We start from the raw sequence: 13546 nt of genomic DNA, 5'->3' as shown, positions 1-13546 counted from the left end.
CAGCCAAGGCTTAGCTCGGCTCCCACCTTCTGTGCGCTCCCTTACTGATTCTGTCCTCTTTAATGCACAAGCCACTACCTTTTATTTGAAAATGTGAAAACATATTCTTAAAACATCTCATTCTCTTAAAGAAAGGCTGGGGCAAGTTCAAGCAAAATAAAATGCAAAAAAGGGGAAAGGAACACTCTATCAAAAAAATGTGTAGCTGTGTGCAGCTACATCTGTCAAGCAAGGTGGACCCGCTGCTGTCTTCTCGGCAACGCATGAACTGCTTATCAATTTTAATGAGGTAAGAACGAGATTGGGAAGTTGACAACTTTATGTTACCCACAATATATGTGTCTTCCTTTTAATGATATATTACCTTTATTCACATCTAAGGTGATCAGAAGGAACAATATATGTGTGTGTGTGTGTATCTATATTTGTGTGTGTGTGTGCAGATGAGTATATATACACGCTTATGATGCAATCCAGAATCATCTCCCATGGTTCTATGACTCTCCCTAGGTAACAAAATAACAAAATATAAGGATGCTCAAACGCCTCATACAAAAATATGTAGAATTTGTCTCTAAGCTGTACATATCTTACCATATGTTTTTAATTACCTGTAGATTATTTTTTAGTACCTATAGAATATAAATTCTATGTGAGCAGATTTTATGTTGTTTAGGTACTAATGTAAGGAAAAAACTTTTAATTAAGAAAAATCACACAAATACACAGTATCTGGTGTGCATAATCTGCAGAAGGTGCCTTGTCTGGGATGAAGGGTTTTAGCTCTTAAAGCAATCGTGTAGCATACAGGCATGTCTAGAGCATCCCTCGTGAGTCGTTAAACTCATAACCATTCTAAACATTGACATTTCAGGTAAAAACATCAAGCTCCAGCCCTCCATCACCAGTTCCCAGGCAGAAGGTACCATGACTATCTTTTCTTAGTTACTAGGAGTTGACCTCTTTACAAGCATAAGTTGATACCCAAGGAGGCAGGACACAGGACACAAAATGAACAATAATACAAAGCCTTAGATCCTAATCCAAATTCTCCCACCATTTAGCACAATAATGCTAGGAACTTAGTGTCAAAAGTACTGAAATGAGATCATGAACAAGAACTTTTTGAAAATTATGAAATGTCATAAATGCACAAAGCAGCTCTTTCATTCTTTAATAATTACTTATGTTTCCTTTGTGTAGTCCTGAAATGCCATGAGGGAGGCAGCTGAGTCCAGACAGAAGAATCAACAACAGACAAGGCGTTCTTGTTAGCTGCTGAGACAATTAGCTATTTGTGTCTAAAATAATATTTATGTGAAATGTATTTAAAGTGTTCTAAAGTTTGATTTCAATAACACATATTTCAAAGACAATGAATTGTAATGGATCTTGTTATACTGCTTTTGCATCAATAAAAATGAATTCTTTCCCCGGCTTTAATGCATGTAGGTACTTACAGCATTTTAGCCATAGTGAGCAGAAACATCTAGAAGTAAATTAAAACCCAGACCGTACTCAGGATCCACAATCTCAGTGTCTACTTTCCTTGCAAGCCTTAATCAAAGATTTGAGTAACTTCTTGTGGCCCCGATTCCCTAGGTTATAAATTTCATGCCCCCACCACATGAAAGAATGCTTTTCCTTGACCCAGGAACACCAGGGGAGGAATCCCGAGCTCTGTAGCCAGCTGAGGAATGTTCTAACCAGAGAAGTGGGTGCAGGAAGAAGCCGTGATGTAGGCTCAACCACCTCCTTCCACACACCACATCTTAATGGCTGGGTAGTGAAATGCATTGTACTGTATGGCACACACAGCTTTTGGGGACAGTAGAAAAGAACTGAGTTAGTTAAAACGCCTGAATTGCTTGCATTTTTAAAATGTCACATTTTTGCATTGTTCTTTCTACTGTAGGGAGAAGAGAGACTTTGTAATTCTGTGCACATTTTCAGAATACTACAGCATGAGCAAATTTAGTAAGTATCTGAATTTTCCTTATAAATTAATGACCACCAAGAAAAGTGTGAATTCCATCCCTCCAAAGAGACACTGTATTCTGGCCACATTGAAATGTTACTTGATTTGGATCTTCGGGATGTCTGAAATCTGAGCTGAGGGCCTGCCCATGGCCACCACTCTTGGGGTGCTTCTTCAGAGGCTGTCTTGTTCTCTTCCTTTTATGTGTCCCAGGTGCTAGGCTTGGGTTCCCCACTGGGTGGGAAATGTGCCAGTGCCCAGGTGAGGAAAGAAAAGAGATGGGAATTAAGGAAAGAGGATTTGGGGAAGGCAGTTAGGGTAAGGTATCATTTGTTGTCACCTCCTTGGCCAGGCTACAGTGTTACCTATACTAACAGGTTAGTGAAGCTAGCAACTCATTTGGTAAACATGAGTTTTTACAGTGCACAGTACCTGATCTTCTACTTTATTCTGTTCTGGTTTTGAGACAGGGTCTCACTGTTACACCAGGCTGTCCTCAATCTCTGGGACTCTAGTGATTCCTTGAATCAGCTTCCCCAGGAATTAGAATTATAGGCAGAAATCAGCTCAACAAGTGACTCCATAAACTGAATTCTAGTTCAATGGAACACTACATTTTAAAACTCTGGGTAAACTAACAATCACATTTACTACAACCTAAAATAAAATTTGATTTATCTTGCACACAATATACGGTGTGTGAAATTTATCTTCATTTATTTTAATACATTAATCTTAAGGGTGAACAAACACAGTTGAAATTAACTTATAATTACCAAGATTTGCCATTATTCTTAGTCCATTAAAAACCCAAATCATACGAACTACAGAGGGATGATTTGATGTGAGGGCATTTCTTTCCTCATTTTCCTTATTTGTATTAGAAAAACTCAATTTTGTGTATTGGCAATTTGTTCCTTCTTGGATCGGGGGGTGTATTACATACTGGCCATGGATGATACTAGTCTATCAAATTAGTTTCTAAATAAGAAATTAACAAAAGGTCACCACTTGAGGTGGGATGTGGGTTGCTGAGTTCAGCTGAGCAATTTCCCCAGTAGTGACAACAAACTAGGAAATGAAGCCACGTGCATGCTCTGATTAAGGACTTGTAGCCTATGCTGAGAGAAAACTGGATGACCATGCAGGTCTTGGTATTCTCTCCTAACACACAAGGACCACAAAGAGTTGGAGCTCCAGGAAGGGGAATAGAATTAACTGTTAGCATTCTCCAAAGTCTGGGAACCAAATATACCATAGGTTCCTGGTAAAATAAAAAAAAAAATACTCCAAGGGATTAAAAAAATGAGCAATGTAAAAATTGACAATGCATAAATCATTTGATAAATTAAGTCACCAATTCCCTGGGAATGTCTGGAGTAAATTTAGTTGTATTGGGTTGCCATGCCATGATGGGCAGAGGCAGGTGAGCTGCTAAACAGACTGCACGAAAGAAAAAGACTCCTTGAAAATACTTCCTGCCCCCACCATCTAAAGTGGTGAGGATGGTCAACTGAATGAGACCCACTGGAGTGAGCTTAGTGTGTTCATCACTCATACAGGACTGGCAACCTCCACCCTGTGTGCCAGAGGGCTGCAGACGGGCACCACAGCCATAAAGAAACCATTGGCACAGCTCGTGGTCAGGCATTGGATGATTAGCACAGCATCATGAGGCAAAGACAGAAGCCTACAGGGCTTTCCAAGATGGATAACGGATGGAAGGAGGGTTGGAACACATCGGCTGTGCCCTAAGAACTGAGCAAAGCATGCTGGGAACAGTACTCACGCCAATAGCAGTTTGAGAAGAGAGAATAAGATTCTCATGAGCAGTGAGGACAGTATTGAGGAGGGGGAGCAGGGGCGATTCTCAGGTCTGAGGTTAGCAAAATCTAAAACAAAAACCAAAGTTACAGACACAGACTCCATTGTAGGGCACCTATTGACCAGTGCAACCACAGTCACAGGAAATAAGAAGAGAAGAGAAACTGGCCAATAGCGAAGAGAAAATAAAAAGGAAAGGGGAGAAGGGGAGAGGGGCAGCCCAATGGGGAGAAAGAGCAGCCAGCTTACCAGCTAGTGCCTAGGCCTTCTGGAAAGTAACTATGTCACCAGGCAGGCACTGTGTAACAGTGTTGAAGCTGAAGCGCTGAGAGCCCAGTGTGTCCACCTGTGAGCAGTGAGCCAAGCTATTTCCCTATCATTATCCCCACCCTTTGTAACTGTGTAACTGGTCTCCCTCCTTTTACTGCTCAGGATAGGGAGATTTAGGGAGCTTTAGGAGAAGGGACCTGAATACTGGAGATTGCAACCTTCCCTATACGTGATTCCTCACTAGTCCATAACCTCTCACTTGAGCTCCCAAAGGCAACCTCAATACAGTGACTGGTTCGCCAAGTACAATTTGGGTGGGATCATTTCTTCTGTCTGCTGATGATTCTCTGTCTAGGGTGAACAGATGTTTGTTCGCGGCTCCTCAGGAAAAACCACACAAGGGAATGGAGCGTACTCTGGATGCCTGGCTGGCAGGGATAAATAAGAGTGCTCAGATGTATCCAATGATTGAGCAGCAACATCCCAGAGAGCCAACAGCCATGGAGAAGTCACATCTCCCAACCTTGCTGTGTTTTACAGAACTCACCAAGCAAGTTAGAGAGTTCTCTACTATTTTTTTTATTTATATCATTATACACTCATTTATTTGCAAGAATTTCATATTCTGGTTCTTTGCAACCTGGAGCTGCCAGTGTAGTTTTGTAAATTTTTAATGATTTAGCTCAGAGGTATTTCTGATGATTAAATATCTTTTGGCAAACAAGGTCTATCAATTTCTGCATTCTTTCCTCTCCTCCCTCCCCTTCTCTTCCTTCTTTCGCTCCCTCTTCCTCTCACCCTTCCCTTCCTTTCTGCAGCCATGTATTTCAGCTTAGCTAAGCTTATTATCACCTCTCTCCTTCTACACTGCTGAGATCTGCTTCATCGTCCAATTCTCAGAACCATTTTCCTAAGGGACAGGGAGCAAGACAGACGGTCACACTGTTATCGTCACACAGCTGAGAGCCCCTTGCTCCTGCCCACTCCATGTGCTGTATTGTCCCGCATGCTCGTGGCCCTGAGGCCAATGCTGCTCCGCCAGCCGCTTCTGCCCATGCCGCCTGTATGGGCATTTCCCCACGGACCAAAGTGCGGTCAGCATTAGAGAGAGTCTACATTCTCCTCTTTCTACCAATGTGTTCTGCCTCTGTTGGTTTGCAGACTTTTCAGGGCTCACTGCGCTGGAGAACAGCTGCCAGGGAAACTCCACAGGGAACAAAGTTCACCTTTCCTGAAGACAGAGTTCCTAGAAAGATAAAGTCCTGTGTGTGCAGCCAACCCCAAATTGTTTGAAAGCATCGTGTGTGAGTACTAGCATGCACCCCCAACCTCAGTGGTTTTTTTAAGGAGAATCTGGGAGTGTAGATTTCAGCATTGACAGAGATAGAACAAATCACAAGGATTTGCAAAGACCATCAAGATTGCATCTCGTATCATTCTGGTGCAGAGCTTTTATCGGGCAAGTGTTGAATATTTGTTTAGTAGGAACAAGATAATGCAACTACATAACTGTTCTCTGTAGTTAGCTGCAAAATATAGAAGAGACAAACTAAATACTATTTTAAAATTTTTTCTTATATTTTTCTAACAGCATCATAGCGAGTTTATTTTGAATCTTATATAATGATTCAAAGTACCCATTAGGTCTTAATTTACTTTCTGATCTTTCATGAAGTGACTGTTGGCTGTGACTCATTTCCACTGAATGTCAAAACACGGAACATTTACTCTTCATGCGTGTCCCACTTTGCAGGGATTCCTCCTAGCAGGAACCTAACATTTTATATGCAGTTCCCAGCACAGGGTGGGGTACCCGTACCCTCTGTTTTCCTTACCTTCGATTTGCCCTTGCTGTAACAGGCCTTCTTGGTAGCTTCATCACACTCCCACTCCACAGCCTGCAAAGAGAACACGGGCAAAACTTTAGGGCTTTGGAAGAAGAGGGAAAATAGGAAGGTCTCAGTGGCTATATTAGATCATTGGCGCATCTTTGTGCTAACACCTTCCCAGTGGTATAGAATTAACATCAAATACAGGATAACAAGTCATGGGCTCACATTTAACTTCAAAATTAAGACATTTAAAAGACTTTTCCACTCATATTCAAAGTAGCAGGACATTCAGGTACAGTGACTGGTTAAACAAGATTGATTACGTGAGGAAAATCAGGGTAAGCAACCAGCTTAAAAGATCTGGACCACTCAGATCACAGTGTGTCATGCATCAACACACACGGAGAATGCCAGGGATGACTGCGCATGTTCCAGCTACCACAGTATCCATAGACACGACAGCAAGGGTCTGATGGGTTTGTGCCCAGAGCACAGTGACTGTTGCCCATCTCCATGCGGCCACTAGCTCTATTTAGAGCCATGCTGTTGAATATTCTTCAAGCTTTTCAAATCTACCCCATGCTGACCAAGTTGAGCAATGTATGAGCACCACTAGCCGCAAAGAGACCCTGGGACACATAAGATGATTGTGGGTGTTCCCAAGACAGAGGCGATCCACAAGCCGTGTCTGCAAGTTGCTTAACACCAGGTTAGCCATGGAACTATTGTTTTTTCCTACTATTTTGTGCTGTGAGAAATTTTATATGGAAAGCATTTCTCCTTTTTTTTTTCATATCTTCTTGTTGTAATATTTTTCTAACTAGCAAAATTAGATTTCTGAAGATTCAGAGTTATGGACCAGTGAAGTTATTGTCAGGAAAACATGTGAGGAGCAACCTTGTTAGGTCAGAAAATTTCAAATAATAAACTAAACTAAATCCAATACACAATAATAAGCAGAAAAATACTGCCTCTACACCCTGTGCACCAGAGAGAACTGTTTTTCAATTCTCCAAAATGCAGGAGAAGATATGGTCAGGCCACTGTTAGTTAAAATGTTAGTAAAGTGCTCTATATGAAGGCCTGAGAGCCCAGCTTTGAGGAAGTGGAGACAGAAAGGGCTGTGGAGCTTGCTACCCAGATGGTCTAGTCTCACCAGTGAGTTTCAGACAAGTGAGAGACCATGATGAAAAAGAAACAAGACCCACCAAAGTAGGTGGCACCAGAGAAATGATACCCATGATCGACTCCTCTGACACACACACACACACACACACACACACACACACACACACACACACATGCACGCACACACATTCATATGTATACAAACACATAAGTATACCTGCAGCCATCTGATGCATTTGCACACACAGAGACACCCATGCCTTAAATGCTGATGTAAGTTAGAAAGGAAAGCTCATGAGTTTCAAGTCTGCCTGGGCTGTAGATGAGTTATGCTCAGCCTGGGTGACCTAGTGGGGCCATAAAACAGAGAGCTGAGGATGGAGCCTTTGCCTGCCAAGTGGGAAACCTGAGATTCAATGCACAGTAATGCAAGAACAAAGTAAAATATTAATAATCTCCTGAATAAACATAAGAGGTCTGAGTAGCAGGGTGAGCCCCAGGATTAAGGGAGAATATTATTCAAATGCCATCAAAGTTAGATAGATCTCACTGCTGCCAGTAAACAAACAGCTGCCCAATTCTACCTGCTGCTCAAGTGGCCTTCACATTTTCAAGATAAATATTGGCCAAGGACCAGGAGTGAAAAGAAATAGGAAAAGAAGAGAATGAGTTTTCATAAATATTTTATTACTTCGTCCAGAAGACTGAAAAGCAGCAACTGCTCACACAAGTTTATTGGATCAATAGGAGAACAGTACATAGCTAACTTTCCTCTTATTTGAAGTAGAGAAATGACTTCTGGAGGCATTCCAACTTTGTACCACCAGCATGGCAGCCGCATTCAAATCCAGAATTAATTGAAAACCATGACTGTTTAGCTTTCTACAGTTTCCTATTATTCACGAACAGAAGGAAAAGGAAATTATAATTTAATGGTGGGGATTTACCCAGGGAAGACAGTGAGGGAAACAGATTGTCAGCTACTGCGGAGCTGTATAAGATATGGAGTTGGGAAGAGACTTTTCTAGATTTACGTGAGAATCAAGAGTTCCGGATTAACCTAGCAGCAGCCTCCTCTTTATTCACCAGAATCGACTTTGCCTTATGGATCTTCTGGAAGCTATGAAAACACGCTGCCCCAGGAGACAGCCACAGGGGCTAGTGGAATTGTCTTGCACTAGATTTGGCTTCTCAAAGGTTCTGCTCTTCTCTGCGAGCTCAGCTCCCTTGGAGCTCCGTTCTCATGCCCTTTATTGTAAGGGCCCATCCTTGTTGATGAAAGGCCTTCCACTCCAGCTCCATACCCAGCCTCACCGAGACTGGCTATTTGTATGTGTATCATTATTTTGGAGCAAAACCCATAATTGACTTAGGAAGTGTTCCATATACTTAGCTTCACGTTCATTCTAGCTACATTTAAACCAACTCAAATCTGTTTTTCTGTCAGTCAAAACAAATGAAAAGCAGTTTTTACATCTCCAATCTCAGTACAACTCAGTCTTACTTCTTCAATATTTTTTTAAAACTTAAATTTTGTTTTTGTTATCCTTTGTCTTTTCTACCAGAGGAGAAAAAGGAAACATGAATATTTTATTATCCAACATTTCAAGCTTATTAAACATGTCAGAAGCAAACAAAACAATAACAGTGGTTATTTAAATAATCAGAGAATCAACGATTTTGAAGATAAATCAATCTACATTTATAAAGACTAAGGATTTGGACATGTAGCCCATTTTTCTGTAGAGACACATAAATATCTTCTGGGATACTAAATCTGTTTTAAAAGTTTTGCTGTAGTTCTTTACATCATTTAATATTTCATCGTTTAATATTTATTAAATATCTACTGAGTAGAATTCCTTCTGTCCTATAACATTTGATGGGACAAGAAAGATAATATTTGGTCACATCAGGTATTAATTTGAATTAAAAGTACTTTTTCAATATCTTGAAATAAAATCATTTCAGAACTAGAAATAAAAGAGTCTACTGCATCGTTGATCAGACCACACAGCAGCAAGTGGACCCTTTTCCTGGTACGGTAGCTTCAAGGTGGCACAGGTCAAGCTCATTGACATGATTGGGCATTCTCCCTCTTAGGCAAGTTGCAGTGCTACAGTCCCGTCCATAAAGAAGCATCCAGAACAACAACAGACCGCGACTGTTAGGCTTTTGGAACCCGAGGATGGGAGGAACTTCCCACTGTTTCACAGTAGACTGGGTAGAGGGACATGCTCCAGCCCTGACAAATGAAGCTGTGATCTCAAGTCACATGTTAGAAAGAAAAAAGATTGCCTCTTTTTATGCACTTGTTACACACACATAAATCCCCAGTCCTCAGAAGTGTATAAACAGAGTTGTGTATTATCACATTCCACAGGCAGAGAAGTTAATTAGATGGGGACTAGCAGTGGCGGATGCTTTTCATAACAATGAAGAGAACAACATCCCAGGCAGATGGGCCACTGCTCCGTCAGCAGATGGATCTGCTAATTAGATACCAGCAAAGGATAACATTTGAAAAAAAAAAACTAGCTTAATTACACAGCACCAAAACTTAATAACCACCTGAGGGATTTCATTTTCGCATGTTTGCATTTATATTCTTATGTCATGTATTTCTGTGACACACTGGAGAGTGTCACATTGTCACCACCGTTATGAACAAATTGTCAGGGAATGTGAGGCCACATCTTCGTTCAAAAAAAAGCGAAACTCAGATGAAAATTGAAGCAAGTGGGGGATTCCATGGAGTTTGAAGAGTGTCAGTCTGGCCAACCTGGAACATGGCTGTCTTCACTAGTCTCCTTCATTTGGCATTAATGTCTGCTACAGAGTGACACAAATTTCACTGTGTTGAGGTCAAATATCTTAGTGATTTTGGGAGAGCTGTCTAATGCGTGCCATCGCCTTTATGTCTCGTGTCAAATGCGACTGTTCACTTTTCACAGGGATCCACACAATTCCTGCTTCCTGATTATCTCAGGGACTCAATTTGTTTCCTGTGGGCAGTCCCTCAAGATCACGAGGCTGGAAGGGAACCTCCTCCAAGTTCAACTGATGTATCTGTGTGGTTAGTTTTTAATTCTTGCTAGACTAACACCGACATGCAATTCAGCTATATGTCTTAACCCTAGAGATCCCATAAGTAGTACAATATTTTTAAATACTATACTAATACCTATAGTTATTTTACATAACACCAAAACAAAGTCACTTTGGCTAAATGCATAGTGGCTCCAAATGTTGAATGTTCTTTGCATATTTGGCTTCGTATGGATAATGCTGTAGTTTTCTAGGCCTGTTTGACAAACATCTTAACCAGATGAATGGCTCCTACAGATTTTGAGGCTGGGTGTCTTAAATCAGCACAGTAGTGGGAACTCCTTTAGAAATCAGGAGGACTCTGCCTACGCCTCTGTGGCAGACTTTAGCAGGGAAAAGGCCTTTGGTATTCCTTGGCTTTTGCTTACAACAACCGTCAGATATCACAAGACAGTCTCCTGTTCTTGGAACAAAATTCCCTCTTCTTGTAAGGTCATGAGCTATGAGATCAGGGCCCAACACATACTGATGATGACAACCTCGTTATGGTCCATGTATTCATTATACAAATTATAATACCCAAACAAGACTTATTTCTAAATAAAGTCGCACTCTGAGGTGTGTTTGATTGGAGTGTGTAATAGTAAACTCAGTAGAGTGGCACATTTGGGCTGAAGACGACACACTAATAAGAGCCATTGCTCTGGGTGAAATTTGTGCTCATATCTAATGCAAAAAAAAAAAAAAGGACAGTTCTTTGAACTTGGATGTGCTAGCTATAGTAGCAAGGTTTTCGTTTTTGTTTTTCACATTTTTCTCACTTAGCTGTCTGTAATTCATTTGATAAGTATAATTACTATAAGATTTTGGATGAAGATACTGTCTGGATATTTGCCAAAGCCCCAGTGATTTCATGTAGCTCACTAAGTCTGAAACTTCATGGCTTGGTTTTGCACCTGTCCTAGCCTGCAACGGAGATGACCAAGTTAAATATCTCTTGGTCACTTGATTCTCAGGGTTTCTTTGCTTCCCTTTGCTGTGATTCAGAAAAATACACACCTGAAGCACACAAATTTATACATGTCTGAGGTCAGAGCTGGTGGCATTCAGTAGATTATTAATCACAAAATCCATCGATTCACGTGTCACGGAAGGTATTCATTTTTAAAAACTCTGGACCCGCTCACAGCTCAAGTATTGATTTTAAGCAGCTCGTGATTCACGTAGTTCAACAAGCGCACAGCCAGGGTGTGACCTATGAAAGCTGGGTTGGCTTTGGGAACTCCAACCCAGCCCGATTTCCATATAAGAGTAGAGCTCTATTTCTTCCCAGATCTGAGGTCGCACCGTTGCTGTGCCCGTTCCACCAGCAATGAAAGCCAAACACTTCTAGAACATTCTATCATCTTTATTACTGCCTCTGTTGACTCTGTTCCAGGTGGTTTGTGATGGTTAATAAGGTCGTGGAACATAGACCAGACTTGGACGGCGTGGTTGTGTGGCCTGTGGGCGACCTAAGAAGCCAATATAGCCATTGCTCAAGCATCCTACACACCTGTGCCCAACGGTTTGTAATTGTATGTGCAAATTCCTATCTAGGATGGGATTTAGTTTAGTGTTAATCACTAGTGCAGCGTGTTAGAAGCATATGGTTCATGGGGGGGGGGAGGGATACAAAAACAAGCCCCAAATCCCACAGGCAAGCAAAAGCATTAACTTTTCTCTCCTATTCTCCAAGAAGCAAACTGGACAGGAGGCCAGGTTGCCTGGTTCACTTTTTATATGTGGCCCATAGAACTATGATATACATACAATCTGCAAATACTGTATTATTGTAAGAAAAATGGATATAAAATATCCTACACTAGTGACAAAACTGGCTCCAGAACATCCCACCAGCTCCCAACCTCCACCATGGGGGAGAGGCACATCGAAGTGGAAGCCTGGGCTGGCAGAGTGGATTCATCACCTCTTACCACCAAAACAATTCCTTCTGACTAGAGGTTAAGGAGGATAAGGCTGATTGAAGACGGGCAAGGAACAATCTAGAACATTTTCACAGTGCTAGAGTAGTAACTACATTTATTCCAATAACATTGCAAGCACCTCCCAGAAGGGAAGGTGGTGATAAAGCTCGAATGAGGGTGGTCTGGAAGCATTGTGGTAGAAGAGATCTCTAGAGCGTGAGGCTAAGACAGCAGCGTTGGATCACGGCACCTGCCCTATCCACTTACCAGTTGACTTTGCTCTGACTGACTACTTCTGAAAACATACACATTTACACCCCTCAAGGAGTAAAAAACGAGGCCATCTTGAATCTCATTTATGTGGGGGTGAGATCCAAGATGATATTGGATCCCTTTCCCACGGGCAGCACAGTAAAGAAAGGTCCCCAGGCAATGTGACAACAGAACTTACTGAGGGACACTTAGGTTTAAAATTCTGCACAAGTCATCTTCTTGTATCAAAAACAAACTCCAAGAATTGTGGGGTCTTGGGAAGCACAAACGAGAAACCACGGCTTTGGGGAAGAGATGCCTCGGGTGACCGACTTCAAGGATGTGGACTGGACTAGGAGACAGAGAAACTGAGTGAGAGAGTTCCCACAGACTCCCTCCTCAACAGGAGTGAGCCCACTGGGGTGGGGCTGTGGAAGAAGCTAATCAGCAGGTAGCCCCACGTCGGAAAACATTACATACTCCAGTCTGAAATCTGACGCTATGGTGGGCAGACACTGTGGCATCAAACAGGTGTTTCGCTTCCCAAGCCCTGCCCCTCAAGAAGGCCATATCCGAAGGTAAGGGTAGTCACACCAGTGACTCTTGCCTGCAGGTTCAGAGAAATATTCTCGGCTCCAGAGTTTCAAATAAATTATTTCCATGGATTTAAGTAGGACTGCCTTGAAATATGGCCTTGTCCATTCTGTAAGCTTAAATTTAGTGAAAATTCAATTACTAGAGGAACGAGCAGTAATTTTTATACATGAGTTCCTGAAAGCATTACTATGTATATGACCCAACGGGAACTCAGTCGAGCGCGGGATAAGGTACTGACACCACAGTCGGCCAGTCCCAGGGACCGTGCTTCTTCTTTCATTAGTTCCAAGTATCTCTGGGTGTAGAATCATAGTTTTTAATGCTTTCTCTTAAAACAATTATGTCCTGTGTTGCATATAGTGTAAATGTGATATTTGTTAGAGACTAGCAAATGAAAATCAGGTTTTATCTGAAAGAATATTCTGCGTCTCTGAAGAGGAATCCTGGGCTGATGAAGGTGTGGGAACTAGCAAACACGGGTGAGTGCTGTAAGGAACATGGACACGAGGCCTCCTAAAACAGTCGTTAAAAATTACCCAAGGCAGCTGGTGGTGGTGCACGCCTTCAATCCCAGCACTCGGGAGGCAGAGTCAGGTGGATCTCTGTGAGTTCGAGACCAGCCTAGTCTACAAAAACTAGTTCCAGGACAG

General features: G+C 41.9%; 1 protein-coding gene across 3 annotated transcripts in view; it reads right to left on the bottom strand.

Annotated features, from left to right (window-relative positions):
- Positions 1–13546, bottom strand: part of Sema5a (semaphorin 5A) — a 429658-nt gene that overhangs the window by 138422 nt on the left and 277690 nt on the right. For all 3 annotated transcript variants that reach the window (XM_013349712.2, XM_026783702.1, XM_026783703.1), the window contains one exon: positions 5908–5970. In XM_013349712.2, the coding sequence (XP_013205166.1) occupies positions 5908–5970 (63 nt within the window). The remainder of the gene's footprint in view (positions 1–5907; positions 5971–13546) is intronic.

Source organism: Microtus ochrogaster, chromosome 19, assembly GCF_000317375.1.
Source record: "Microtus ochrogaster isolate Prairie Vole_2 chromosome 19, MicOch1.0, whole genome shotgun sequence".
Classification (NCBI taxonomy): domain Eukaryota; kingdom Metazoa; phylum Chordata; class Mammalia; order Rodentia; family Cricetidae; genus Microtus; species Microtus ochrogaster.
The sequence above is the reverse complement of the archived record's forward strand: the minus strand, read 5'-3'. Positions and strand labels throughout refer to the sequence as shown.